General features: G+C 46.7%; 2 protein-coding genes across 5 annotated transcripts in view; one reads left to right on the top strand and one right to left on the bottom strand.

The window, feature by feature from the left end:
• The window catches only part of STRADB (STE20 related adaptor beta), a 390,751-nt gene that overhangs the window by 20,038 nt on the left and 344,559 nt on the right, over positions 1 to 26,154 (top strand). The window lies entirely within an intron of this gene.
• TRAK2 (trafficking kinesin protein 2) overlaps positions 1 to 26,154 on the bottom strand; it is a 376,229-nt gene that overhangs the window by 163,833 nt on the left and 186,242 nt on the right. For all 4 annotated transcript variants that reach the window (XM_085648987.1, XM_085648989.1, XM_085648988.1 and 1 more), the window contains one exon: positions 20,266 to 20,342. In XM_085648987.1, coding sequence (XP_085505113.1) covers positions 20,266 to 20,342 — 77 coding nt within the window. The remainder of the gene's footprint in view (positions 1 to 20,265; positions 20,343 to 26,154) is intronic.

Genomic DNA, 26,154 nt, shown 5'->3' with positions numbered 1-26,154 from the left:
ATGACAGACAAATAAAAGTAGGTCGCCGTAGAACAAACCCATGGCAATGCCCGGGTTTCGCCTGAAGCGAAATATCTGCTGCAGAGACGAAGAATGTATATCCGCAACCATCAGGCCCTATAGACTATCCCTGTCTCTGGGCAGGAGATCCACACTTTGGTGAAGGAACTCACACAGGGATTTATCACAACGGCCCAGCAAGAGGTTTCATCTGCAGAGTCTTACACATCACTGATGTCAACTATGCAGGAAACTCCAAAGCCAGAACCTACTGGCCGGTGACGGTGTACGAAAGTCAAGTACCACACACCAGTGAGCAGGAGAGCACCTCTCCATACTTACGTAAGATGCATCCCTGACATGCCTGACCCGAGACCTTCCATAACGGTGACGACGGGACCTTATGGAAGACAGCGGAGTCCATGGGACCGACGCCCCAACACGAGACCTCGTTCTAGGGACATCAAGATCCCAACGGGGGGGGGGGGGGGGGGGGGGGGGGCGGGAAAAATCGCTCGGCGAGTGGGAGATGAGCCGGTACACAGACACTCCCAACTAAGAGAAGGGACCAAAGTCCCTCGCTTCTGAGCGGACCACGTGTAAGTAGCCCCAGACTCCGAAGGGTTACTCGTCGTCCATCCCCAGCTCAGCGTCGAGAGTCGACGTTGCCGGGAAAACGAAGTCCCCGCCTATGATGATAGGCTCACTACGGAGCGAGGTCCATAACGGGACCTCGACATCGAGCGCCAGTAATGATCCCTCAACGTCACCCATGACATCACCGCGACGTCACCACCACAACGGTGTCGAAAATCACTTCACTGCGCCTCGACGCCAAGCCTCGACGCCAAGCGTCACTGCGCCTCGACGTCAAGCATCACCTCGACGCCAAGCATCACTGCGCCTCGACGCCAAGCCTCGACGCCAAGCCTAGACGCCAAGCGTCACTGCGCCTCGACGTCAAGCATCACCTCGACGTCAAGCATCACCTCGACGTCAAGCATCACCTCGACGTCAAGCATCACCTCGACGTCAAGCATCACCTCGACGTCAAGCATCACCTCGACGTCGAGGCCTACTCCTTGACGTGGGCTTTTGATGTCGCGTCGACCGGAGTCCTGGGTCGACGGAGAGCATATCAGTGTCATACCTGCTCTCGACGTCACCGTCCTCGATGCTGACCGGAATCGCGTCGTTTTACAGTCGCGTTCCTACTGGGGAAAACCCCCGAGGACACAGCATGGGACGTGGTAGAGGACCTACCCTCTCCTTACCCAGAGGCTGAAGAAGATGCCTAGACAGGTGTCAAAGACAGAAGACACAGGCAAGCACAGAAGACAAACTCTGTGAGCTTCAGCTTTGGCCTTTATTTCCTACCGCAGTCAAAGCACTTGTCAGATTGTATAGAGATAAGAAAACTGCAGAAATTCTGGCAAAAAACCACAGCAGAATGTAGATAAAGGCCAAAGACGTCGAGTGAAACTTCAAAAAACCAGAAAAAAAAAAAAACACTAAAAATGAATTAAAAGCTCAAAAAATGAAGAGCTAATGCTTCAGGGTCCTGCTAGCAGGAGCCGTAAAAAAGAACTGAAAGTAGAAGGGACCTGCTGTGCATTCTGGGATACTGGAAAAGTTCTGGAAAGCTTTCTTAAAGGCACAGTATCCTGTTCTGAGCCACAAAATGGCAGCCTATGGGGCTTGTCTGTCCATTCCTCCCTCTCTATCATTCCAGAGGCTTTTGCTGGTGGAGGCAGGTTTTTCTCTGTGGAAAAAGCTGGGCAGGCAGTGCTTTTTGTGGATGTTGGTGGAATTTTCTAGTTGAAGTACTGGACAGTGTAGCCTGTGGATATAGGCTGCATTATCTGTCTTTGAATTCTCTCTTAAGTGTAGCTGCAGGTCTGCATGGCTTGACAATTTAAGAGATTATTTTTTATTGCTCCGGGGTCCGCGCACATGGGCGGGACTATTCACTAGATTATGACTATACACAGAGATCCCCTACTACAGAACTGATGTTTCCGCGAGGGGGCTGACGTGACGGTGTGGCAGAAAGCAGGCTGGAGGAGGCCGCAAGGAGGATCAAGGGCATCAGGCAGTCCAAGCAGCCCTGAGGAGGGGAGCCGGGAGGACGCGCCAGTCTGGGGTCAAGCGAGGCAGGGAGACACGTGGGGCACACCCCCCCCATCACCTAACCCCGGCACAAGGGGCTGCCGCAGCGGACGGCAGAGGGAAATGGTGCCCACGCCGCAGGAAGGGCCAGGCGGTGCAGCACACAGCCCTCCAATCCTGCCACAAATGACCGCAGCGGCACTCACCAGGCACAGCAGTCCAGGGTACCCCGCAGTCCACTAGCCGACCCGCAGGCACAGGAGGCCGAATTCGCAGCAAGGTAGGAGGGCCGAGCCTTGCCGATGGCAGGGCCCAGTCTCAGCGCGCTGATCGGGCGGCAGATCTCGGCTCCCACACGTCGTTGAGGTCCACAGGCAGCACAGAGTGACTGCCGGGGATGAGATGCGTCGGAAAAGCAGGATACTGGGCAGATTTAGGGCAGTTGTCTGCAGGATTCTTGCAGATGTTTGGCTTCGCCGGCAGAACCCACTTAAAGTGCGGCCATCTTGCAGCCGGCTAAGCCACGCCCCCTCCCACGAAACCTTGGGAAAAAAATGTAGTAAAGCAAATTGTCCAATTGGGAACAGTCTGGCCTCCAATCAGGGCCCTCCAACTCCAACAGTCTGTCCTCACTGGCCCTTTATCCTCTTTCGTCGCGCAAAGTCAGCTGTGGATCTTTTGAAGAGTCCTGTTTATTCGCATCAGAACCTACGAGGACAAAGAAACATGGTCACTTAACGAATGTAACTAGTCAAGCCAGCAAATAAAACGCAGCGAGGTGGAATATTCTACACAAGAAAGAACAACCATCATTAATCTCAACAGTGTAGAAGTCAAACTATTACTTATTCCAATATGGGGTGGGTCTCTTTCACTGAAAACCCTAGGGTGGGATAATTCTCGCCTCCGAGTCCTTAATAGAATTGAAACTTTCCGTTACGATAGCTAGGACATGTTTTATTCTATGTCAGGACTGGAGACGAGGATTATGCTAGTACAAAGCTTGCTCACCACAAGGTGAGCCATTTCGAGCACTGGCTTGAAGTAGAAATTCTTAAACGTAGAGTCCGAAGACCAATCTGCCTCGTTGACGGGCACCCAAGCCAAATGCTTCCAAGGACATTGCCCCTCGAGCTGAGTGGGCTCCGAATTCCTTAAGGCTTATCCTGCATAACCCACCTTACCCATCTGGCAATGGTGGGAGAAGATACCGCTTTAAATGGTTTACGTAAGGCAATAAGGAGTTGCTGTTCACCAGGAAGACGAAACTCCTCCGTCATGTCCTCATAAGCTTTTAATCAGCGGACCACTCACAACTTTGGAGAATCCGGAAATTCTGCATAGGAGATTGTTCTTGTATGACATTTAGTCTTTATGCAGTGTGAATGTCACACCATTGAGGGTAAATATTCTGGCTGATATATCCAAAGCTCGCACGTCCGACACACGACAGCAAGAAATGAGACATAACAACATGGCCAGCTTGGCCGACAGTCCCTTCCGTGATAGAAATCTATTAGGTTGCCAAGATTGGAACAAGTTGAGGACCTGGTTCACATCCCAGAGGGCCAAATTACGGGGTTCTGAGGGTAGAGACAGTCTGATACCTAGGTGCAGTTTGCATACGAGGGGATGTTCTCCTACTGCCGCATTGTTAAGTGGTACATGGCCTGCCGAAATGGGTGAACGAAAAGTGTTTATCGATCTGAATGCCAGGCGGCCAAAAAATTCAAGATGTAGACTACATCGGCGTCCAAGGAATTGAGACCCCATCGCGCACACCAGCGGGACCATTTACCCCAAGCGGACCTGTAAAGCTTGACCGTGCTGTCTGCCAAATTCCTGGCCATGAGCTCTTCAGCATTTTTTAAAAGGCCCGGGACCTCTTATCGTCTCCTGTAATCCTCCATGCCATGAGCCACAGAGGATGAAGGGTCTGATCGGGGGTCAGAAGGAGATCAGAAAAGTGGGGTGTGTAGGACTGGAGAATCCCAAGAAAGTTCCAGAAGAACCGGAAACCAGACTTGCGATCTCCAAAACGGGGTGACTATTAGCACCTCCGCTCGCTGCCACCTGATCTGGGCCGTCGCCCTCATGATCATTGCGAAGGGGGAAAGGCGTACCCTTTCTCCTGACTCCAGTCCTGGAGGGAGACATCTGTGAACACTGCCAGAGGATCTGGCCTCCAGCTGTAAAACTGGGGATGCTGGTGGTGGAGTCTCGAGGCAAATAGGTCTATTGATAAAGGACCCCAGGGGTAATTCAACCTCCAAAACACATCTGGGTCCAGCTTCCAGAGACTGGAATCCCTGAAGTTGTGGGATAGAAAATCCGCCACCAGCTTCTCCCGTCCAGGAAGGTATTCTGCCGTGACTGAAACCTGATGGTCAAGGCAGTATTGCCAAAAGCCGTCCGCCAGATCTGAGAGGGCCTTGGACCTTGTGCGCCCCAAGTGGTTGATGTAGCGAACCGTGGATATGTTGTCCATTTTTAGAAGAACAGACGATTGGTTGAAATCCCTCGTCCAACAGCAGACTGCGAAGGAGCCTGCCAGGAGTTCCAGACAGTTGATATGTAATATCCGTTCTTCTGGATACCACAATTCTCCTGTAGAAAATTCGCCGCACCTGGCTCCCTAGCCTACCGTGCTGGCTTCGGACTATCACAAGATCTGGTACAGATCCCAAAAATCACCCGACCGTTCCAGGCTTCCATGTGCTGAAGCCACCATTGAATTTCTTTCCGTGCCTCATCGGACAGAGCCACTTTGTGGGAGTAAGGGCACCCTCTGTGCAGGTACAACGCTTTGAGGTGTTGTAGGGCTCGATAGTGGAGGGGCCCCATGAAGATTGCCTGGATGGAGGCCGAAAGGAGGACCACAATCCGGGCCGCATCTCTGAGCGCCACCTTTTGCCTGGATAAGGATCGTCTTAGTTTGTGATGAATCTTTGAGATCTTTCTGACTGGAAGGCTAAGAGAGGAGGATGTGGAGTCTACTACAAAGCCAAGAAACGTCAGCGACTGAGAGGGAGTGAGGCTTGATTGTCTCGTTGACCACAAAGCCCAGGCTCTGTAGAAGATCGAACGCCATCTGAAGATGTTATGTTATGTTACTGGGATTTTTAAAGCGCTCTGTTACCCTGAGGTGTCCTGGCGCTGTGCGCTACCAACCAATAGAGCATCTGTAACTGTTAGCTAAAATGACCATTTAAGTAAATAGCCATGTTTTTAAATCTTTCCTAAAGGGGAGTAGCTCAGTTGAGTTTGAGATGGAAAGGCAGGCTATTCCAAGCCTTGGTGGCGCAGTGACGAAAGCTCCTACCACCCCAGCTAGTCTCGCTATAGCGGGGGAGGATCGCTTGTTTGGCTTACAAGGAGCGCAGAGCTCTTCCAGGAACATACCAATGTATTGAGTGTTTTAGGAAGTCAGGACCAATGCCATTAAGGGCCTTAAAAACTATACATAAGGTCTTAAACTGTATCCGTAGTACGACTGGGAGCCAATGAAGAATTCTGAGTCCCAACCTCACCGAGACAAACCTGGGTGTTCCTGTAAGCAGCCTGGCTGCCGCATTCTGCACGATCTGGAGTCTGACCAAATGTCTCTTCTGGATGTTGATATAAAGACTATTGCAGTAATCCAGCCGTGACAGAATGAGCGCTACGAGTGCTGTCTTCAGGCTGTCTTCCGGGAGGAGAAATTTAATTTTCCTCAGAATTCTAATAATGAAAAAACAGGATGAGACAACCCTGCTAATTTGGTCACCGAAGGAAAGTTTCGAGTCAAGGATCAATCCCAGATTTTTCACCCTTTCCACCGGGATTGGAGGCATGCCCATTGCATTTGGTCACCAGTCAGGTGTCCAGAGGTTAGCGGTGTTCCCGAATACAATCACCTCGGTTTTTCCTGCATGACGAAGAAGCTGATGAGGACATGCATCCATAAGGAGCAGATCGTCCAAAATAGACTATCATCTGAATTTCCCGAGGTTCTCAAACATTCCACTACCGGATTGAGGACCTTGGTGAAGCACCATGGGGATGATGACAGGCCAAAGGGGAGAGAAACAAACTCGTACGTCTGATGAATTGAAGGAACCTCCGGTGGGGAGGGAAAACCGGGATCCCTAAGTAGGCGTCATTTAGGTCCAGACGTACCATCCAGTCCTAAGGATGCAAGACATCCCTGAGGAGATGGATTCCTTCCATTTTGAAGTGGCGATAGACAAGCCACTCGTTGAGGTGGATCAAGGGGCGTTTGCCCCCATCCGTTTTGTCCACCAAAAATAAGTTGCTGACAAAACCCCTGGGATGCAGGGTGGAGGGAACAATGGCTCTTTACACAAGAAGGGATGTGACCTCCACATCTACTAAGGTGGACTCTGGTTGGGAGATCTGGATGGGACTGGGCTTGCACAGTTGGACAGGGTTGCCCATGTAATCTATGCAGAAACCTTGGACTGTTTGCAACACCCATTCGTCCCCTGTGATGGAAGTCCAGGCTTGGAAAAAATTCCCCAGCCTCCATCTAGTTTTAACTGGGAAGGGAGGACACTCACCGGTATCGGTGGATGTCACTGCTCCTCGATATCCTCTGCCTTTGCCTCGCCTGCCTCTCGCAGGGTAAAAATTGCCAAAGTGGGACGGGTCCTAGTATTGGCAGTGTCTGGAGCCTTGTCCTTTCGAGAGTGGATTGGAAGGGCGGCCGGTCGAGCGGCCCCGCAGAAAACCCGGGGGGAGGGACACTTTTCTGATGAATGACTGTGCCTTGTCAAGGGAGGTAAACGGGTTGACGAATTTACCCATCTCTTTGACAAATGGTTCCCCAAACAGGCCTCCCTGTGCCACAGCCCCAGCCACTGAGTCAGCAAGATCCCCAAGTTTGGGGTCCACTTTACTAAGGAGTGACCAGTGGCGCTCAGTGGAAAGGGCACAGTTGGCATTGCCCAAAAATACATTGGCCCTCTGTGCCCACCCCGAAATGGATTATGGGGAGATCAGGGATCCTGACGTCTTGGCATACTCTGCCATGTCCAAAATCTTCGTGAGGGGCCCTAAAACGTCCAAGAGTTTGTCCTGGCACGCTCAACAGGACCTGTCGAAACCTTTTTTAGGATCTCTCATTAATTTCTGGAGAAAGATGGCCATACAGGTGTCGATCTCTGGTGTGAGGGCAACTTTACTCTCCAGGGAAGATCTTGGGCATTCTGTCTGGAGCCAGTTCCGGGCCTCCTTCTCAACAGGCGTTCGTATGCACATTGCCACATAACTGGCAACCTTATACGCCGGGGCCCAATCAGACGATCTGGTGTGTATGATCTCGTCTGGATCCAACATATAGGAGCTGTCCTGAGAGGGGCGGGAAGGGAGCCAAGGCCTGGATGGGCCAGGCTCAGTGCCAGTGTACCCTGTGTCGTCGTTGGGCAGAATGTCGTGTGAGGTCGGCAAATAGTCATCTACAGATGGAAAAAGTGGCTGAGTAGACAAAAAGGCTGGTTTGCGCCTGTCAAAAGCACCGAGATCTATCCGGGTGTCATGTGTGCGTTTGGCGGGGGGGGGGGAAATCGGGGTGTGCAGTCATGGAAGTCCCTGTGGGCCCATGTTGAGGGGCAAGAACCATGGGGAGAGTAGACAGGGGTGCTAAGGCCTGGTGTATTTTGCGTGATAGCCTCTCCTCTAGGGGCGACATGGCTGTGCCCACTGATCAGTAAATCGAAGCATCTACCGCTTCATAAAACTCATTGTCCCAATGGAGGTCTGCCAGGGTATTTTCCCCTCCCTGGGAGTTTTCCTCATAGTCCTTAACCATACTCATGGAATATACTGAGGGCGATGAGTGTAGGTAGCTGGGTCTGGGTGACAGAACTGGTACCATGCCTTTAGAAAGGGGGGTTTTACCTTGAAGGGCTGGGTGTCAGCCAAATATTGAACGCGAGGATCTCGCGGACTTTTTAGAGGGACCAGGCCCTGAGCACAACAATACCTGGTGCACAATGTCAAGATAACACTATCTCAAGAGGAAAACTGGCCTGGGAATGTGCCCCAACTGACGCCAGGCGCCAGACATACCGACCCCAGAGGGAGTTCACTTTCTTCAATACAGACTCTGCTGCCTTGTAAAGCTCTGTATTGCTGGGCAGCAGAGCGTTAATAATTTAAAAGATTGGCCGGTAACTGCCTCAGCACGATCACTACACCCCAAACTGCGTCCTCCTCAGGCCAGGGCTCGTAAGAAGAACTACGGCGCGCTGTGCGTTCCGCTGACTCCCACACCCCCTGGTGGCGGGAGGTCTGCCTAGCGCACCAGGAAAACCACCACGTAGGAGCGGAAACGCTCCCGAAGGTTCCGCTGGCACAACTCTCTCAGACGCGCCGACTGCTTCAGGCAGATTAACCAGCGGCAGCGCGCCTGGAGCGGGGCGCGCCCCGCTGGGAATGCACAACTCTGAGCCGCTGAAGGGACTGCCACTGATCCACCAAAGGCAATTGCAAGGGCTGGATCAATGTGTCTGATGGCGCAGTGTGCCAGGGGAAAATTCAGTGGCTAGTTACTGCTGTGATAAATGGGCAGTGAACTGATCAAAGTAGGTGGGGGCCCACCACTAAGCAATGGAAAAATAAATTAACCCGCTAAGCCCTCTATGCATTCACGGGGCAATAAGTGGCCCATGAATGGTTTACACACGTTCCTTCCCCACCATTTGTTTTATGGGCAAAGAAAGGTTTGCAACTTACCAAAGACGTAAGCTTGAACATAGTTCAAAGGTGGTTTGTTTTATTTCTGTTCATGATTGTTGGACAGCCACCTATAGAACATATGAATGGATATTTGGCATACACCCTACATACATGGAAAATTACAGAAAGGCTTCACAGGATGTTAAAGAGGGTGATGGACCTGGAAAGTGTCTGATATAGAATTGCACAATAAAAATAGTAAGCTTTGACGGGTAACAAATACAGGGCTTTGACCTGGAACATATGTAGGATGGGAAACCCAGGTAAGAAAAAGAAGATGTATTCAAAGCTGGGCAGGTGAAGAGTAGATGTGCAGTGTCTACAGGAAACACATCTTATGGGAAGCAAAGGGCTGAAAGCAGCTAAGAAGTGGAAAGACCAGCTGTTTTACACAGCTTATTCCCAATATGCAAAAGCTTCTCTAGTGTGGATGTGATCGAGTGTTTTCTTGGTGGTCCCTAAAGTAGGCATTGACTTGACGGATAGATAGGTGATATGGTTAACAGGACACTGGATGGCAGACATGTTATGGTGGGTAATGTGTATGCACAGAATGCTGCAAAAGTGGAATTTCTTGAACACATTGCACCTGCCTTTGGCTGGTCAAATGACAGCCCCAGATCTATTTGGGGAGACTTTAATAGCATCCTGAAACTATCCAAAGGTCCTTGCCGCAGTTGACTAATACATCTTTAGCCATGGCGGCTGACATGCTTGGGAGGGGGTTACGTAACTAAAAAGTAATAGACACATGGAGTAATGAGGTATCCAAAAACGGAAAATATATTCCCACTATTCACATTCAGAATTTACATACTAGAATATATTCTTTCATTAAGACCCCTTACAAGGGTTACGTACCCATGCAGAAAATGTTGCATGCATGCACCATTTTGTATCATAACCCATTGCTACTAAGCCTGAACTGGGGAGGTAGTCAACCAGTGATCCCATGATTGCATGTATTGTGTTTTGAGAAACAAAAGTTGCTCACATACACCAACACTTAAGTAAATAACGGCTCAACAGGTAACACACAAATTGAATTGAATGAGTTTATATATGGAGTTAAGACAACATTGCGGAACAGCAATAAGTAGATATGGCAAAGTTAGAGGTGGAAATAGAAAGGGTTCACAACAGGAAGAAACACTGACAAATGCTAGAGGTCACTACAGGAACTATTGAACTGATTGAACTGATTAGGTTGCAGAGAAGCAGTAACCAAACAGAGGGTTGATAAACTAAGAAGGCAGCTGGCCTGATTGCGAGGAAAATCACACACAACTATCAGCTCCAGAGATACGAGTTGGACAGGTGATAACAGTCCAAGACTAAATCAAATAAAGCAATGTCAATTTACGATAGGTCCCTATACCGGTGTGTTAAGACTGGCACGGAAGAACAAATACTTACAAATATACAAGGCCTAGATTTGATAAAGATAAATATAATGCAAAAAGAGGAACTAAATGCTCCAGTAAAAATGAGGAGAACTCTAGAGCTATTTAAGAGCTAGCTGGAGATAACAATGGTTTGCCCACTTAATTTTACTCAACATATGTTCACATTAGCAACTAAACGCCATAAGATCTATACGGAAGCATATGTTCAGGGACTCTTGCCGCAAAATATCAAAGAAGCGATCATAGCTGCCATTTTGAAGCCCCACCAGGATCCCCTAAACGCTACAGATTGTCCACTCTTGATGCTAAAACTGGAATACATGGTGCAAAGCTCCTTGCCAATATGATTACACTAATGGTGGTAGAACCTGTGCACCTAGGTTAGGCAGGTGCATTCCAACTAGAAGTACAGTCATGAACATTAGGCTCCTATTCAATGTTATGAGAGAACATTCAAAAGCACATGACACCACAAGAGTCGTGGCAATATACATGAAAAAGGCGTTCAACACCCTGCAGAGAGTATTTGTTTGTTAGTTTGAAAGAAATGGGGTTAAGGGGGGACAATGTTAAAAATCGATATTAGCCTTTTATATTGGACCTATGGCATGAGTGAAGATAAGGCGGATTATATAATAGGCATGGCCAATAGAGCAAGGCAACGACCGGGTTGTCCATTCTCCCTGCTAGTTTTTGCCCTGGCCATGGATCCATTGGCAGCACATTTTAGGCAGCTGATCGAGTGGGCTTGGGGGAGGGGGGGGGAAGCATCAGATTAGGCATTTAAATGCATGCTATAACACTAGATACAGACTATGTATTGTTATATCTGCACATTGTGCCCCACTCACGAGATATACACCAAGTTATGCACATATTAATGGGGTTTGAAAAAGTGCCTGGTATAAAGGTGCATTGTTCCAAGTCTTGCATATTCCCCATGCAAATGGAAGCAGGACAAATAGAGATGCTCTCCGAGGCTCCCCTTCCTGCGTTCCGGTATTCAGTCATGAACATTGCAAAAACAACAATTGATGGACAGAATGCAGAACAATGTCATACATTCACCCCAGTACAGAGATCTGGGACTAAATCCATCGTTTTTTTGCTCACCATGCCGTTCCAGTAAAGAACCCAGCCATATGCAAATCAGTCTTGACCCTGTGCCTCATGGGAACAGTCCAGCCCGAACTGCCAAGCCAGGTCCTCCCTGGACTGGAAACAAGCATCCTATGACCGGTTTCGGGGTTCCACCCCTCTTCAGCCAGGATAGCTTGATTTCCAGTGGCATGGAGAGCAAGGGACCCACGTCTGGGCATACCCTTCCCACTCGGGGTGACAATTGCAAAAACAACAATTGATGGACAGAATGCAGAACAAGGTCATACATTCACCCTAGTACAGAGATCTGGGCCTAAATCCATCGTTTTTTTGCTCACCATGCCGTTCCAGTAAAGAACCCAGCCATATGCAAATCAGTCTTGACCCTGTGCCTCATGGAAACAGTCCAGCCCGAACTGCCAAGCCAGGTCCTCCCTGGACTGGAAATGCCAGAAACCGGTCCTAGGAAGCTTGTTTCCGGTCCAGGGAAGACCTGGCTTGGCAGTTCGGGCTGGACTGTTCCCATGAGGCACAGGGTCAGACTGATTTGCATATGGCCATGTCTGAACTGGGGTGGCGGAGTGGGCTAAAGAACGGTGATGGATTAAACCCAGATCAGTTGACTGGGGGTGAGTGCTTGCAATGTTCAACACTCCGTCCATTTCCTTTGGTTTTTGCTTTGTACGCCATAAGTTGGCAGGGTATGCTCAGACGTGAGTCCCTTGCTCACTTTGCCACTGGATTCAAGCAAGCCTGGCTGAAGACGGCTGAAATGCCAGAAACCGGTCCTAGGAAGCTTGTTTCCGGTCCAGGGAAGACATGGCTTGGCAGTTTGGGCTGGACTGTTCCCATGAGGCACAGGGTCAGACTGATTTTCATATGGCCATGTCTGAACTGGGGCGGCGGAGTGGGCTAAAGAACGGTGATGGATTAAACCCAGATCAGTTGACTGGGGGGGGGGGGGGGGGAGTGCTTGCAATGTTCAACACTCCGTCCATCATTTCCTTTGGTTTTTGATTCAGTCATGAACATTCATCACACAGACTCGGTTATAATAGACGAGAATGTCGCCTGAACATTGAGGGGCACTACACACTCAGTGATGTTCTTAAAAATTCTGTAAATTCAGGAAGCAACTAAAAGCCTATCTATATTAAACTTATTTGGTCTGCTCCTCTGGTCAGGATCTGCAACAGCGCAGAAATACCCCCGGGTGATACGTGTGCTATAGCAAATAACACTAACATAACATAACAAAGCTTTGCCACTGAGTCGCAGGGAGGGTGTCAACCTCCAAAATAATTGTTTTACTGAGATTCTTATATTTTTGTCACTATTACAATGAAAATATCAAGATGTCTGTTTGGAGAAGCAAACTGCCTATGGGTGGCCTAATTTGGGGAGGTAAGAGACAAATGCATGTTAAACAAGCTTCAGATGCCACGTGTGGAGGGATTTTTGGGTGTACCAGATCTGGAACTGCTGAACCTGGTGGCCTAAATGTAGCGGGTTGCTAGGTGGATCTTGGAAAGCCCTGTAATTGAAGTCACATAGCTCAATGGTAACACCAGCAGAGGGTAAATACGAAGCAACATTTTGAACCCCGGAATAAATATGCACAAATATCAAGATTGATGGAACTATCTTGGCATTCTGGGCAAGAACCAAGATAGTATATGCATTAGGATTGCCATTGTGGTCCATACCATCATCACAATCATATGGGAACAAGCGGATGTTGGGACTATGGTGGGCTTGGTTGAGGGTGAAAGACTACATGTATTTCAGAGCCTCTAGCACAATACCATATATTGTGAGGTCAGTTCTTGACATGCAAACCGCTGTTTAAATTATTTCAAAAGACATGGGAATTAGGTCAAGGCACTTTTGAGGCACCTAATACACTGCAAATCATGTTGGAATTAGGATGCAGAAGGACAGCAGTATCGCAAAACTATACTTACCCAAATGATGCCATTACTAAACATACTTGAAACTGTGTGTTAGGGATGTAGGCGAAGAAATGGAGGGGGAATGGAGATTAGACATAAGACACCCCCAAACCAGTATCACGCAACACTAGATTCTAACTCCTGCAATTCAAGATCCAGCATTGTACGTATTTAACACCTTGCCACTTACATATAATATTTGAGAGCACTGGATAGATGCCCTCTTTTACCGGGAAGAGAACGCCAGTGCAGTGAATGCAGGTTTGTCATGTCCGTTGCTCAGAGAGTACTGGAAGCGAGTATTAGAGTACCTTAGGAAAATGGAGGAATTAAGGATTGCTGAGGATCCTCGATGGTGTATGTTGAATAAACTTAAATCTAAAGTATAAGCAAGTAAATGTGCTGATCTATAGATGGTGCTAGCAATACGATAAATCAAAAGATTATGGAAAAGTGACTCCCTGCCACCAATAAATCAGTGGGAAAAGGGCCCATGGAAATTGGCAGAAACTGAAGTTCATGCTCTGGCTGAACAATGTAAACAAAACATAGGGTTACACGCATTAATAAGTGAGACACTTTCTTGATTTACATAACAGAGAAAGATGATACTAGGCCCCCTTAATGACAATAATGGATGCCATATAAAATGGTGCAGAATGATATACTTAAGTGGGTTCTCTTGGCACCGGCTAAATAGTACAGTATAAGGTATTTGAGCTGAGCATAATAATGAAGATGGGATTATACTAACTAATCTAGGTCGAAGTGGTGAAGTAATGTGATAAGTCATTATGGCTGTAATGAACATAAAGGGTTTCTGTAGTTTAATGTTATATGCCTGTGCACAATCAAATGTTAAATACTGGAAATCAATAAAACTATGTTTAAAAAAAGATATTGGTACCTTCATGTAGCGTATACAATTCCTCCAATGTGATTTCAACCTTTTATAAAGTACAAAACATAGATGTTTCCCAATCACCTACTGCACTGTAGGCTCAGATTGTTTTTTAGCAAAATCTAAGAAAGATCCATTTTAAACAGCACAATGAATCAGTATAGATCACAATAAATACCCATTTAAAAATACATTGTAGTAAGTGGACACCTCATTATACCAGTCTTAAGACTTTATAACTTAAACAGTGACTCCTTAAGACATTTCTCAAAGACGTCCAATAGTCAGAGATGCTTTGCCTATTTGGGGCTCGTCATGTGACAATTCCTTAACAAAGGCAGGCAACAAGGGCTGTGTAGTGTGCAAATTTTTCCATGTGATGTTATGCAGATTTGTAGAGTGCACTATAACCTGAGAGGATATCCTGACGCTGAGAAGGTGTGAGTCTATGGACACCTAGGGCTTAGTGGCACTACTCAAAAGACAGGTATTTAGCTTCTTGCGGAAACCAAGAAGTGAGGAGGAGGCTCTTCTGTGTAGTGGCAGGTCGGTCCATGCTTTAGGAGTGATGTAGGAGAAGGCGTGAAAGCCAGATCGGGTTTTCTGTATGCCTGGGTATTGAACAAGGAGGAGTAGGGACGAGCTGAGGTGTCTGGAGGATTTAAGAAAGCAGATGTGATTGTTAAGATATGCTGGGTCAGTGTTACGTAGTGCCTTGAAAGTGTGGGTGAGGAGTCTGAATTGTGCTCATTAGAGAATGGGGAGCCAGTGGAGCTCCTTCAGATGTGGTCTGATGTGAGTTAGGCGTGGGATGTTGAGCGTGACTTTGGCCGCCGAGTTTTCTGGGTGCTGATTGGGAGCCATCTGAAAATCTTCCTCAGCATATTCAGGTTATGGAAGCATAAGGCGGTGACAGCACTAACTTGGGTGGTCATGTCAAGTTTGCGGTTGATGATGATCGCGAGGTTCTCGATGTGGGTGATGGAGGTGGGTGTTTGTTATAGCTCTGCTGGCCACCAAGTGGTATTCCACGGTGATATGCTCTCCCCGCAGATCACAATTTCGGTCTTGTTGGTGTTAGTCTATAGACAGACTTCATCCAGTGGGCAATTTCAGTTATGCAGCCATTGAACTTGATTCACGTACTGGGCGTCTATTCTGTGAGAGATGGACAAAGAGTTGCATGTCATCAGTGTAGGAGAAGACTGATACTCTCAGAGCAGATAATACTGGCTAGATATATGTATGCACTGAAGAGGGTTCGGCTCAGGAAAGATCCTTCCGAAACTCTGCAGAGGAGGTCGCAAGCATCCTAGGTGTACGGTGTCAGGCTGACTGACTGGGTCCTTGCCATCAAGAAGCAGCAGATCCATCAGAGAGCATGTTTTTGGATTCCGATGTTGTGTAGGCCTTGGATGGGGTGGGAAACTGTTCAAATGCTGAGGAGAGCTCCAGGAGGAAGAGGAGCCACCAAGGTCTTCTCGGTCCAAAGTCAGGCAGAGGTCATGCGTGACAGTGATGAGGGCAGTTTCCGTGCTGTGGCTGGGTCTGAAACCAGACTGGGCGGTGTGAAGTAGTTGGTGGTAGTTGAGGTATTCGGTGAGGTGTCTGTTGAGGACTTCCTCTAAGACCTTGGCTGGGAATGGTAGCAGGGAGATCGGTCTGTAGTTGATGAGTGTTGAAGGGTCAGCAGAGGGTTTCTTCAGCAATGGGAGGACAGCTGCACGATTCCAAGCTTATGAGAAGGTCGCAGAAGAGTTTGAGGCATTCAGAATGGGTGTGACCATGGCGCTGATGGTTTGCAGTCCTCTGGAGTAGGCGTGGTGGCGGAGTTGTCAGCTGGGGCTTGAATCGATGAACTTCATTGTAACAGCGTGTTCTTCATGGACTTAATAGGCCATGTGATTATCAATGGTTCTTTGGATAAGATCGGGAAGTTTTTGGAGAAGTCTGTTGGGTTCAGTTGCGGGCAAACGTTGCTGTAAATGGTGGAAATCCTTCACAATGATGAAGATTTCTTTGCTTCTGTTGGTGTTTGAATCGATGCGGTCAGCCAGAGAGGCACTTTTGATGGTCTGGATCATTTGGTGGTAGACTCTTAGGGCAGATTTGAATGCACTCCTGTCTGCAATGTCCAGACTCATTTTCCATTTGCACTCCAGCTATTTGCAGTGGCATTTCATCAGTTTAAGTTTCTCTGGATCTTATATTGTTGTGTTTAAGAGGGGCCAGGGAGTAGGAGCAGGAGGTGATCCAACTGTTGAAATGTTTGATGGATTTGGGGAGGCTGTTGCTGTGTTTGACTGATGTGTTGAGGGTGGTGTTCCAGTCCTTGTTCATGATGCTGTTCCAGTTTCGGCAGGCTGGTCTGCGTATGTGTTGGACTGGGATAGGGATGCTGAATTTGACATGGACGTTGAGGGTGGTGTTCCAGTCCTTGTTCATGATGCTGTTCCAGTTTCGGCAGGCTGGTCTGCGTATGTGTTGGACTGGGATAGGGATGCTGAATTTGACATGGACGTGGCCTGTCCAGGGAACTAGTGTGGGCTCGTCGACTCAGGTGTTGCCGATGTCGGGGGAAATAGGATCTAGAAGGTGTCTAGTAATATGGGTAAGTCCATTTGGAGGGGGCTTCTAATGTCTTCAATGAGTGCTCATGAGTTGGGGGTTGGTGTGGTCTTCCAGGTGGAAGTTCAGGTCTACGAGTAGGATCTAATTGCCAGCATCAAGAGTGAGTGGTGCAACTAAGTCTGTGATGGTGTCAGTGACGGTGGTTTTTAGAGTGTCACTTAAGGTCAAGCTGGCTGTGATGTGGAGTTGGAACGACAGGTGATCCTTGGCTGGAGAATGACGTGTCCATGGATGTGGTGCAACTGATTGGGTTCTTGTGGATGATGGCGATTCAGCCTCTGGGCTAATGAAGTTTGACTTGCTTGGCAATCTCGTAGCCAGTGGGGATGGCTGGAGCAATGTCAGGTGCCAATGCAGGGTTCAGCCAGGTTTCCGTGAGGAAGATTAGGTCAGGGGCCTTGTCGTGTCACAGGTCCCAGATCTCTGTGGCATATTTGGGGAGTGATCAGGTTTAAGGAGCATGCATGCAAGCGTGGAAAGTTGTGTAGGTGGTTTCGTGAGTGTGAGAGTGTGGGGTGTTGGTTGCTCTTGGTACAGTGAATGTTGGGTATGAGTAAGAGCATGAAAACTTGAAGGAAGCGCAAGAGAATGCTTGCTTGGTGCTGTGGCAAGGCATCAGTGTGAGGAGAAGCAGCATGGTAGTGGTAGGAGGGTGGAGGACCAGGGTCCCTGGTACTAGGTGCGGGTGGGTGCAGACGGACTTGCCTTTGGGGCACCTTTGACGCGTCAGCTGTGCATCCATTCTGTGTCAGCCAGTAAGTAGGTCCCTTCCTGTGCAGACAGATGATGGGAAATCCAGTGATGTCACTTTCTGTGTAGATGGATGATGGCAATGACTCCTCTTGCTTGAGAGTTGTGGCAGGAAACCAGTGAGGTTACTTGCTGTGCAGATGGATGATGGAAATTAATCCATGGCAGAAGGTTGAATCTTTGTCCAGCGCTATCATGACAGTTGCCCTCACGGAGGTCACTTGCTGTGCAGATGGACGATGGAAATTAATCCATGGCAGAAGGTTGAAACTTTGTCCAGCTCTATCATGACAGTGGCCCTCATGGTAACCGTAATGCTCTTAGGAAGGAAAAGACTGATTTGGGTCTTGACTTGACAGAAGCACCGAGGGATGGATGCTGCTGTTGCATAAAGAAAGTACAATCTAAGTTCTGAAACAAACTGTTGCACATTTACTACATAACAATGCTGCAATTATGTATATTTCTTTTTTTGGGTTATGTCATTTTTTTTTTTTTTAAAAGGTTCATAATGGCTTGTCTCTCCATGTATATTCCTCTGCTCACCAAAATACCCTCTGACCAACGGATACATATACTGCACACTCTGCATTTAGATGGGTGTTTTCCACTGGCTAATGGAGTCTTCAATTAGGGGTTTTGAGAATTTCCAGTTTTCGCTCATTCTCAGCCTGGATAATGTGGTCTTCTGTTTGCCTATAGTTAAACTTTTCTTCTACATATTTTCCCATCTTCACACACTGAATCATGCATTTAGAATAAGCTTGGGTATTTTCTGTAGGCTGTATCCTTGATGATAGTCTGGAAGGTGGCGAGAGTTTTTGTGCACAGTATCTTCAGGTGATCATAAGGATTATTGGCAACTCCTAATCCAACTAAATCAGTAGCTTTTTTCCGGAAATCGCTGCACAGTAGAGTTGTTGGGATTACCTGAATTTCACCCAACCCAGTCTAGCAATTGCAAAACTTTAGTTTTCACTCATTTAGGAACATTTCATGCTTTAACAGGGGTATGTCATATGACTTAAATCCCATACTTTGCCAGGCAGGCTATAGGGGGATTTGGAAATATGAAGATTGCATGCAACATCTGGCAACGGTCGCAGGTGCTTCAGTGTAGCAAGGGCATTATACAGTTACATCCAGATTCTGGATTGATGTAAATAGGAAAACTTCAAAGGATAGCAAAAGGCAACTTAAGTCATTGTGCTACAACGTATTTTGGATTTAATGCCTAAAGACGGAAAAAGACTTCAAATGGAGCCGTCTGTAAATGTTGTTGCCAAGTGTATTGCAGAAGTACTAAATGTAAATTGCTCTCTTACAAATCTGTTGGTGATATATAACCAATTGTCCTAAAACAAAAAAAATATATATATATATATATATATATATATATATATATATATATATATATATATATATATATATATACTGGAATTGTAGTACACATTATTAACAGAACACAAATACGATTCAATGGACCCAAATATGTTGGACAAAATACATAAACAATAATCAACTCAAAATTCCAGTGTTAAACCTGTAAAATAATTGGTACTCCACACCCCAGAAATGCATGCATCGACAACCTTGCAAAATTGATACATTTGTATTGTTACTTTGGTGTGACTTGAACATACATTTAAGTCTGCCTTTATATTTTTGTGACGTTATTTATCTGAGCATTCAATTATTCCCCAAACCAACATATTATGATATTTAACTTATATACATCCAACTTCAAAACTATTATTTATAAACTAGACTGTTCACTCATTTATGAATGTTTGATGCTTTACCTAGAGCATGTAGGACTAAAGGATCTCCTATTGTTTCCAGGGTAGGCATTATCTTTTTTCCTTTCAGTCTACAACAGACCTAACCACTGGATCTACATACAGGTTGAAATGGTATGATTTCTTAGCAGGTTTTGTCCAGATGCTCTCTGCCAAACATTGAGGGATCCGTGTTCACCACTGGTCTACAACTATTATTTTCCTTTCCAAAACCATTACTGAATATTTAAAAAGGACCCACTTCAGGCATCAGTGCAGATGGTGTTTCGATTTTACTAACAGGGCAAAGAGGAAGGTTTTAGGAGAGAAAATGTTCCAATTCCCAGATTCTCTTTTGTAGACATATGGAGGTTATTTTAGCATTGTGCCCATTTTGCAAAGATAAAGGAACACCTTGAACATCAAGAATATTGATCATTAGATGGTGTACACTGTCACTCACAAGTAGCATGTGCACACAGTATATAAATGATAGATAATCTAACCTATATGGCACAAAAGAAAACCTCAATGGACATGTTAATAGAGGTTCTACACGGGACCAAAATTCACAGGAGAAATCTGGTGTGGACAGATCTGATACCTGAACTAAAGTTAAAAATTAAAGGAGGAACTTCAAGAACCCCTAACCCCTCCAGTACTGTAAGGTTAAGGAATCTTCTATTTAAATACAAATGAATCATAAATATAAATTTATGTATTCGACTCACCTTTTGGCAAATGCGACAATGTATAAATACACGCAAGAGAAAAGTATAAAAAGTAACAGAAGTAAAATACATTTAATTTACAACACAAGTTGCTTAAGGCAAATTAAGTCTCTATGTCTCAGTTTAAAACAGTATAATTGTGTGATCGCCAGTCATTGTTTTACCTACCTCTGCCAGCAGGTGGGTAACCATGTCGATATCATTGTAGGTTTTGGTCATCTGCTCCACCCTATCCGAGCCAAGAACTAAGACAAAAAAAGCATAAAACAGTTACATTTACTAAGTGAGAGGGAATTTAATGCTAAAGACATTTAACATTTTATTTACTTATTTTATCATTTGTATGTGTAGTCAGACCAGGGGTGGAGTCAGAGCAGGCCTAGCTATGAGGAACAATGGTTAAAAGCTTGCAGTGCATGACTGGAACAATGGTATCTGTTCCTTGAACAAACACAGCCAAGCAAAGGAAAATCTGTTAACAAAGGCAGTTGCAAAACATGGGTTGTGCATGGTTAGGGGCACTTGGGGAAAGAGTGTGAGGGGTGTGTGAAAATGTAGGCATTGGATTAGACAGTGGTTAGAAGTAGGTACAGAACTAATAACTTTATTTTTTCACTTTCTCATTCAAACTCACTCATTCTTGGCATTCCAGAAACTATCCTCACAACAAAGGCCAACCCTACGAAATGGTATTAATTGAAGGACTTAAACCCCCATGTGTCTTTTGATCATCATCCTGCCTTCTTTAAGACAAAAACAGCAACTGCAGCAATTTGATAAAGGTACGCCTATCAGCAATGCTTCTTAAGTATTAACTCCACATGGACTTCGTTAGTCTGCGGAATACTTTAATTTGCACAGTTTTTATCACTTTAGCGTTACCCTCTATCCATAGCGGTTACGGGAAGTTTCTTTGCAGCTATGAAAATGGTTTGTTTCAGTTTTATTTCTTAATCTTGTAACAGGCTGTGAGGTACAGCTTCCAAAAACCAGCTTATTATGCATGACTCTGTTCAGCCGCATCCTTTTTTATGTCTGGTTTGACTGCACAGCAATATGCAAAACCTATTGTTACTAATGCTTTAAAATATACAGAGTGGGCTTACGCTCCGCCCAGAGGAGCCTTATCATGTCGTCATTGGCTGTTTGGTGTATCATTCTACCTCCCATGGAGGGCTAACACTACAGAGTCTGATGGAATATTATAGATCTCAAAAGTATACTGAGTCAGTACACATGAAATTATCTCACAGATACACTGAACAAAGGTTTTTTAATTTTATTGTTTCACTACTGCAAGCCTTTCTTAAAATATTTTAGTTAAATCTCAAAATGCAAGCTAGATCTACTGTATGGCCAACTCCTGTTTTACTAAGCCCTGGATTGTCAACGTGGCCACATGCAAGACTTACTGTATACAATGGAGTGGGGCGACAGTGAACTCCTTTCAACTATTGGCTTTTTGGTTCAGCCCATTGCTTTGAGTTCACCCATATCACATCTTAAATTTGCTCAGAGCAGTGTACACCTCTCACGTGATGCTGTTTCATGCATCATTCCACATCCTAGGATGCTGTTCTAGTGCACGAGGGATTTTACAACTAAAACATTTATTCATCCATCACACTTCGTACACATCTCTTTACTCATAAATACATTGCAGAAAAAACTTATGTTTCTTCTACTACAAGGCACTTCAAAACAAGTGAATTGCAAATCAAAGGCTCGTTCCTCTAACGGCTTGATGAAACTAACACAATAACTCCGCAATGTTACCTAAATTTAAAGTATGTTACCAACATAACATTCTCAATTTACAAGATAAATTACTTTATTTGAAACGTTGTCCATAAGCATGTATGCATCTCATGTCCTAAGTGAAATCGGTTAGATCTGATCAAGTCTAAGGAATGTACATAAATGTTCTCATTTAATAAGAACTTTTAGAAAACATTAAACCTAGAGATGCTACGGATGCTTCATGTAGGCATTAAATACAATGTCAAATCCATCAAAATGATTTATCAGAGTTCTGTTTGAATCTCATCTGGCAAATCCTAGATACCACCTATTATTAAATAGGATTACATATAACTATTACACAATTTTAGATGGATAAATTCAGATGTTACCTAAAATATAGACTATATCCAAATGGCTCAATGGTCGGAACTTTAATTTGACAAGTGGGTGGATGGCACGAATGAGAAGAGGTCTAGTGCCACTTCAAACTGAATCAGAACTCCACAGTCAGACTTGGGTGCCCTATTCTATTACAATGAGGATATATTAACTTGGCACAAAAATAGTGGGTACAATGTTTTATAATTAACAACAGTTATTGTATGGCGATGGAACATTATGTCACAGTTGTGGAAAACTGGAGGGATATTTGTGCCCCGTAATGGGGCTACCAGGACACGCTAAACAGAGTAAAAAATCCGATATATTTTGCACAATGTGCTGATTGCACTCCAGGTGTGCAGATAGTCAGATCTAGTGGCTGAGAGGACTAATGTATCCATTGTCTAAATACTTGTTACCCTTCTTGATCATAGATTCGAATCCCAATGAACCTACTAAGACTTTTATTCATCAGATATGAAAGTGCACTATACAAATAAGACTAATTTTATGTTTCAGCTGTGACAAAAACTTTGGGAGAAGAGGAGACTAAATTGCAGCTAGTTTGCATATCAAAGAAGTGATAAGGACGTTTGTCAGCTGTAATATATGCTTCAAATTATTATTTTATTGCGCTTTTGGCAGTCTCATCACAATTACTTGACAGGCCCTACAGTAAACAAATGAAAGTTAAATGGATGTGTAGCTAAAATAAATCTAAAATGCAGGGACTTTACCACAGCCTAACGGAACCTTTCAACATATCATGCACAGAATACCAGTTCTACTAAACACTGTTGCATACTGTTTCTTTCTGATTTACACCCTCTCCAATAAGACACTGCAGCAAAATTAGCACGGACAGCACCACGTGGTGTGCCAGAGGGTGCTGCTTATTTGCTGCTGCTAGAGCAGATTTTGTGCTTGAGCTGCAGCTTTCTCACCGCTAACAGTCGAGACTGCCCTCGACCGCCCACACTGAGAAATCTTACCAGGTGCCATCCTAGCATCCGAAAATCACGTAGGGGCGCCAATTCCCCCTCACCAACTTAACATATGCGAGTCGCACACAAGAGAAAACTCTGCCACTCTGTGGTTGGTAGAGTTTTACCAGAGAACGGAACGGCAAAAACTCGGAATTTATCGCCCACCCCTACTTCTTACCTGTAAATACGATGCCCAAGCCCAGCTTTTAACAATGTACTAGTACTGATGCCAGCAAAACAATATTATTTGGGGCACAGCCCTGCATCACAAGGCCCCTTCCTGGGTTATGTATTTCGAGAACATATACAACAGCAGGTAGCTGACACACTGAGTTTAATTATTTAACATGTGCATGACATTTCAGTGAGCCTCGTACACCTGGACTTCTAGTACAGAAGTATGTGTTCTACCAGTTTTACTGAAGTATAGGTGTAAAAGAGAGGTACACTATAGACTTTTAAATTATATGGGAACAGGTGGGCAAGAGGCTTTACATATTTTAGCATTCACACCATCAGGAGTGCAAAAAGCCTTTGATGGATCAATCGGTCACTTAGATGATACAAAGAGACGTGCCTGAAGTAATTTCAAGTGTTTAACCCCTTGAGATGGTCTCGTCATGGGCCGCGGTTGCGCTGTGCCCATGACGAGACTATCTCGTCATGAACCCCGCCCGCTAATTCACCGCCCGTCACAGGGCGGGGAAAGGGCGGGGCACACAAGGGGTTAAAGTTTCTGTGTGAGTTACTTTCTGAGTAAGAGTAATGAGGTTTATCATGATCGGTGTGGGATCAGGACTTTTTTGCACTGTGAGGAACATCTACAGCAGCGTTTCTTAACTTCTGTGGACGTCCTCTGAATTACTACTAGAAGGTGGAAACCCCGAGCCTCAGTAATTTCTATGATTAGAACTTCAAAAGAAATACACAAAACTGAAGAAATACATGCATTATTAAATTTTGATTTCAATTTAATGTAAACGATGGGGCTTTTCTAACTAGGTTTTTATCTATAAAACACAAAGCAAAATGCTAAGCTTTAGCATAATACTTTGGGTTTTTTATTCCTAATGCTTCCTCTGTTTTTGTTGGCAGACACCAGTGCTTCAATGTGAGCCACCAATCATCCTTCCATGAATCAAACGATACCAACATCATTTTTAGCCTCCAATTTCAAATTTCTTTACATTTACAGAGCATTATAAACGTTTCTATTTTGTATATACTTTAATACTCTACTAAAATTATTTTAAAAAACTCTAAACGGGGGGAGGAGCCTAGCGCGCAACCAAGATGGCCGCGTAGGTGCGAGGCTCCCGAGGACCTCCGCGACCTCCTGAATTAATCCTGGCGATATCCTGTCCTTGTTGAGGGGACTGTGTCGGTGAACCCGAGCTGAGGCGCCACCCGTTTTTTGGGCTCGAATCGGACCCCGAACACCGGTGGGAGCATCGATTGAAGGTTGCGGCCTTCTCCTCGCCGGCCCCCCGGATTGGAGTAGTGGGGCGATCCGGGGACGAAGTGAATAACAGCGGCGAGCGGGGCTGGGCGACTCGCGTACCCCGCACTTTCACTTTCGCTTTTGCGCCCTCCTTGCCTCAGGCGGGGTCGGGCTGCGGAGCGGGGTGCGGTGGTGTGGCCTTGTCCAGGTGCCCGGCTGACCCGCCGGCGGTGGGTTGACCCGCGGCCCGGTGGTCGCCCCCGCCCCCCCCCCCCCTGACACCCGTGATTTGGTGTGGCGGCCCGTTTGGAGATCTTGGCACGACGGTGGAAGGGCCAGCATGTCCACCAAACAAGATGGCGACCGGGCGAAGATGAAGACAACCCGCCGTGGCACGGCGCACCAGGCCAATAGTATGGATCGCTACACGCTCCAGAAGGGTTCTCCGGAGACATCGCGGTCATCCCTGGTGGGCCCGACGGAGGCGCCTGCCCAACCGGTGGATCTGACCCTCCGGGACGTCATGGGCGCCATCGCAGAGATGAAGGCCTCAGTGGACCAGCGTTTCGATACCTTGGCGCAAAAAATTGACTCGGTCCTGGTGGATGTGGGCATGTGAGGGCAGACTTGTCAAAAACGAACGACCGAGTTGACTCCCTGGCCCACACCACAACGAGCCTCACTATGGACGTGGTGGCCCTCCAGAAGGAGGTGCGCCGGCTTGGCCAGGCGAGCGCCCTGATGGACCGGCGACTGGAGGATTCCGAGGGTCGGGCCCGGAGGAACAATGTTCGCATTATTGGTGTGCCGGAGGGCCGAGAGGCGGAGGCGGCAGATCTCTTCGTGGAAGAACTGATCCTGACCCATCTCCAGCCCCGGGGGCTGAGTAAGCTTTTTGCGGTGGAGCGTGCCCACCGGGTCCCTGGGGGCCGCCCTAAGACCGGTGCACCGCCGCGGCCTATTATTGCCCGGATTTTTAATTTCCGGGACAGAGACGCCATCCTCCAGACCTCCAGGCAACAGGGACCGGTCAGGCTGGATAACATGGATGTACACTTCTACCCAGACTTTACTCCGGCGGTCCAGAAGCAGCGACAGAGCTTTCTTGGTATTAAACGTCGCCTAAGGGACCTAAACCTCAAGTACTCAATGCTCTTTCCGGCTAAGCTGAGGGTGGAGGTGGATGGCCGTACGCACTTCTTCGACCGGCCCGAGGTGGCTGGGGACTGGTTAGATACTTTGCCTGGAGATCGGGGTGGGGGGGGGCGCGGCTGGCGGGGAGGGCCCGCCGGATCAGAATTGAGGGGTGACTGTATAGGCCTTGCTCTGGATATTGTTCCTTTACCATATATTGCTTTCGTATGTTCCCCTCCCATGGAGGTCGGGTGGGGTCTGCTGGGGGCTTCCCTCCTCCTCGGGGGGACTAGTTAGTACTTAGCTATGGGGCGACAGGCACACTGCACTTTGGGGGGGCTGTCTGGGCTCATGCAGGGGTGCAGGGAGGGG

The sequence above is a fragment of the Triturus cristatus genome, chromosome 3_2 (assembly GCF_964204655.1).
Source record: "Triturus cristatus chromosome 3_2, aTriCri1.1, whole genome shotgun sequence".
Taxonomy (NCBI): Eukaryota; Metazoa; Chordata; class Amphibia; order Caudata; family Salamandridae; genus Triturus; species Triturus cristatus.
Note: the sequence above shows the minus strand (reverse complement) of the source record. Positions and strands in the feature narration are given on the sequence as shown.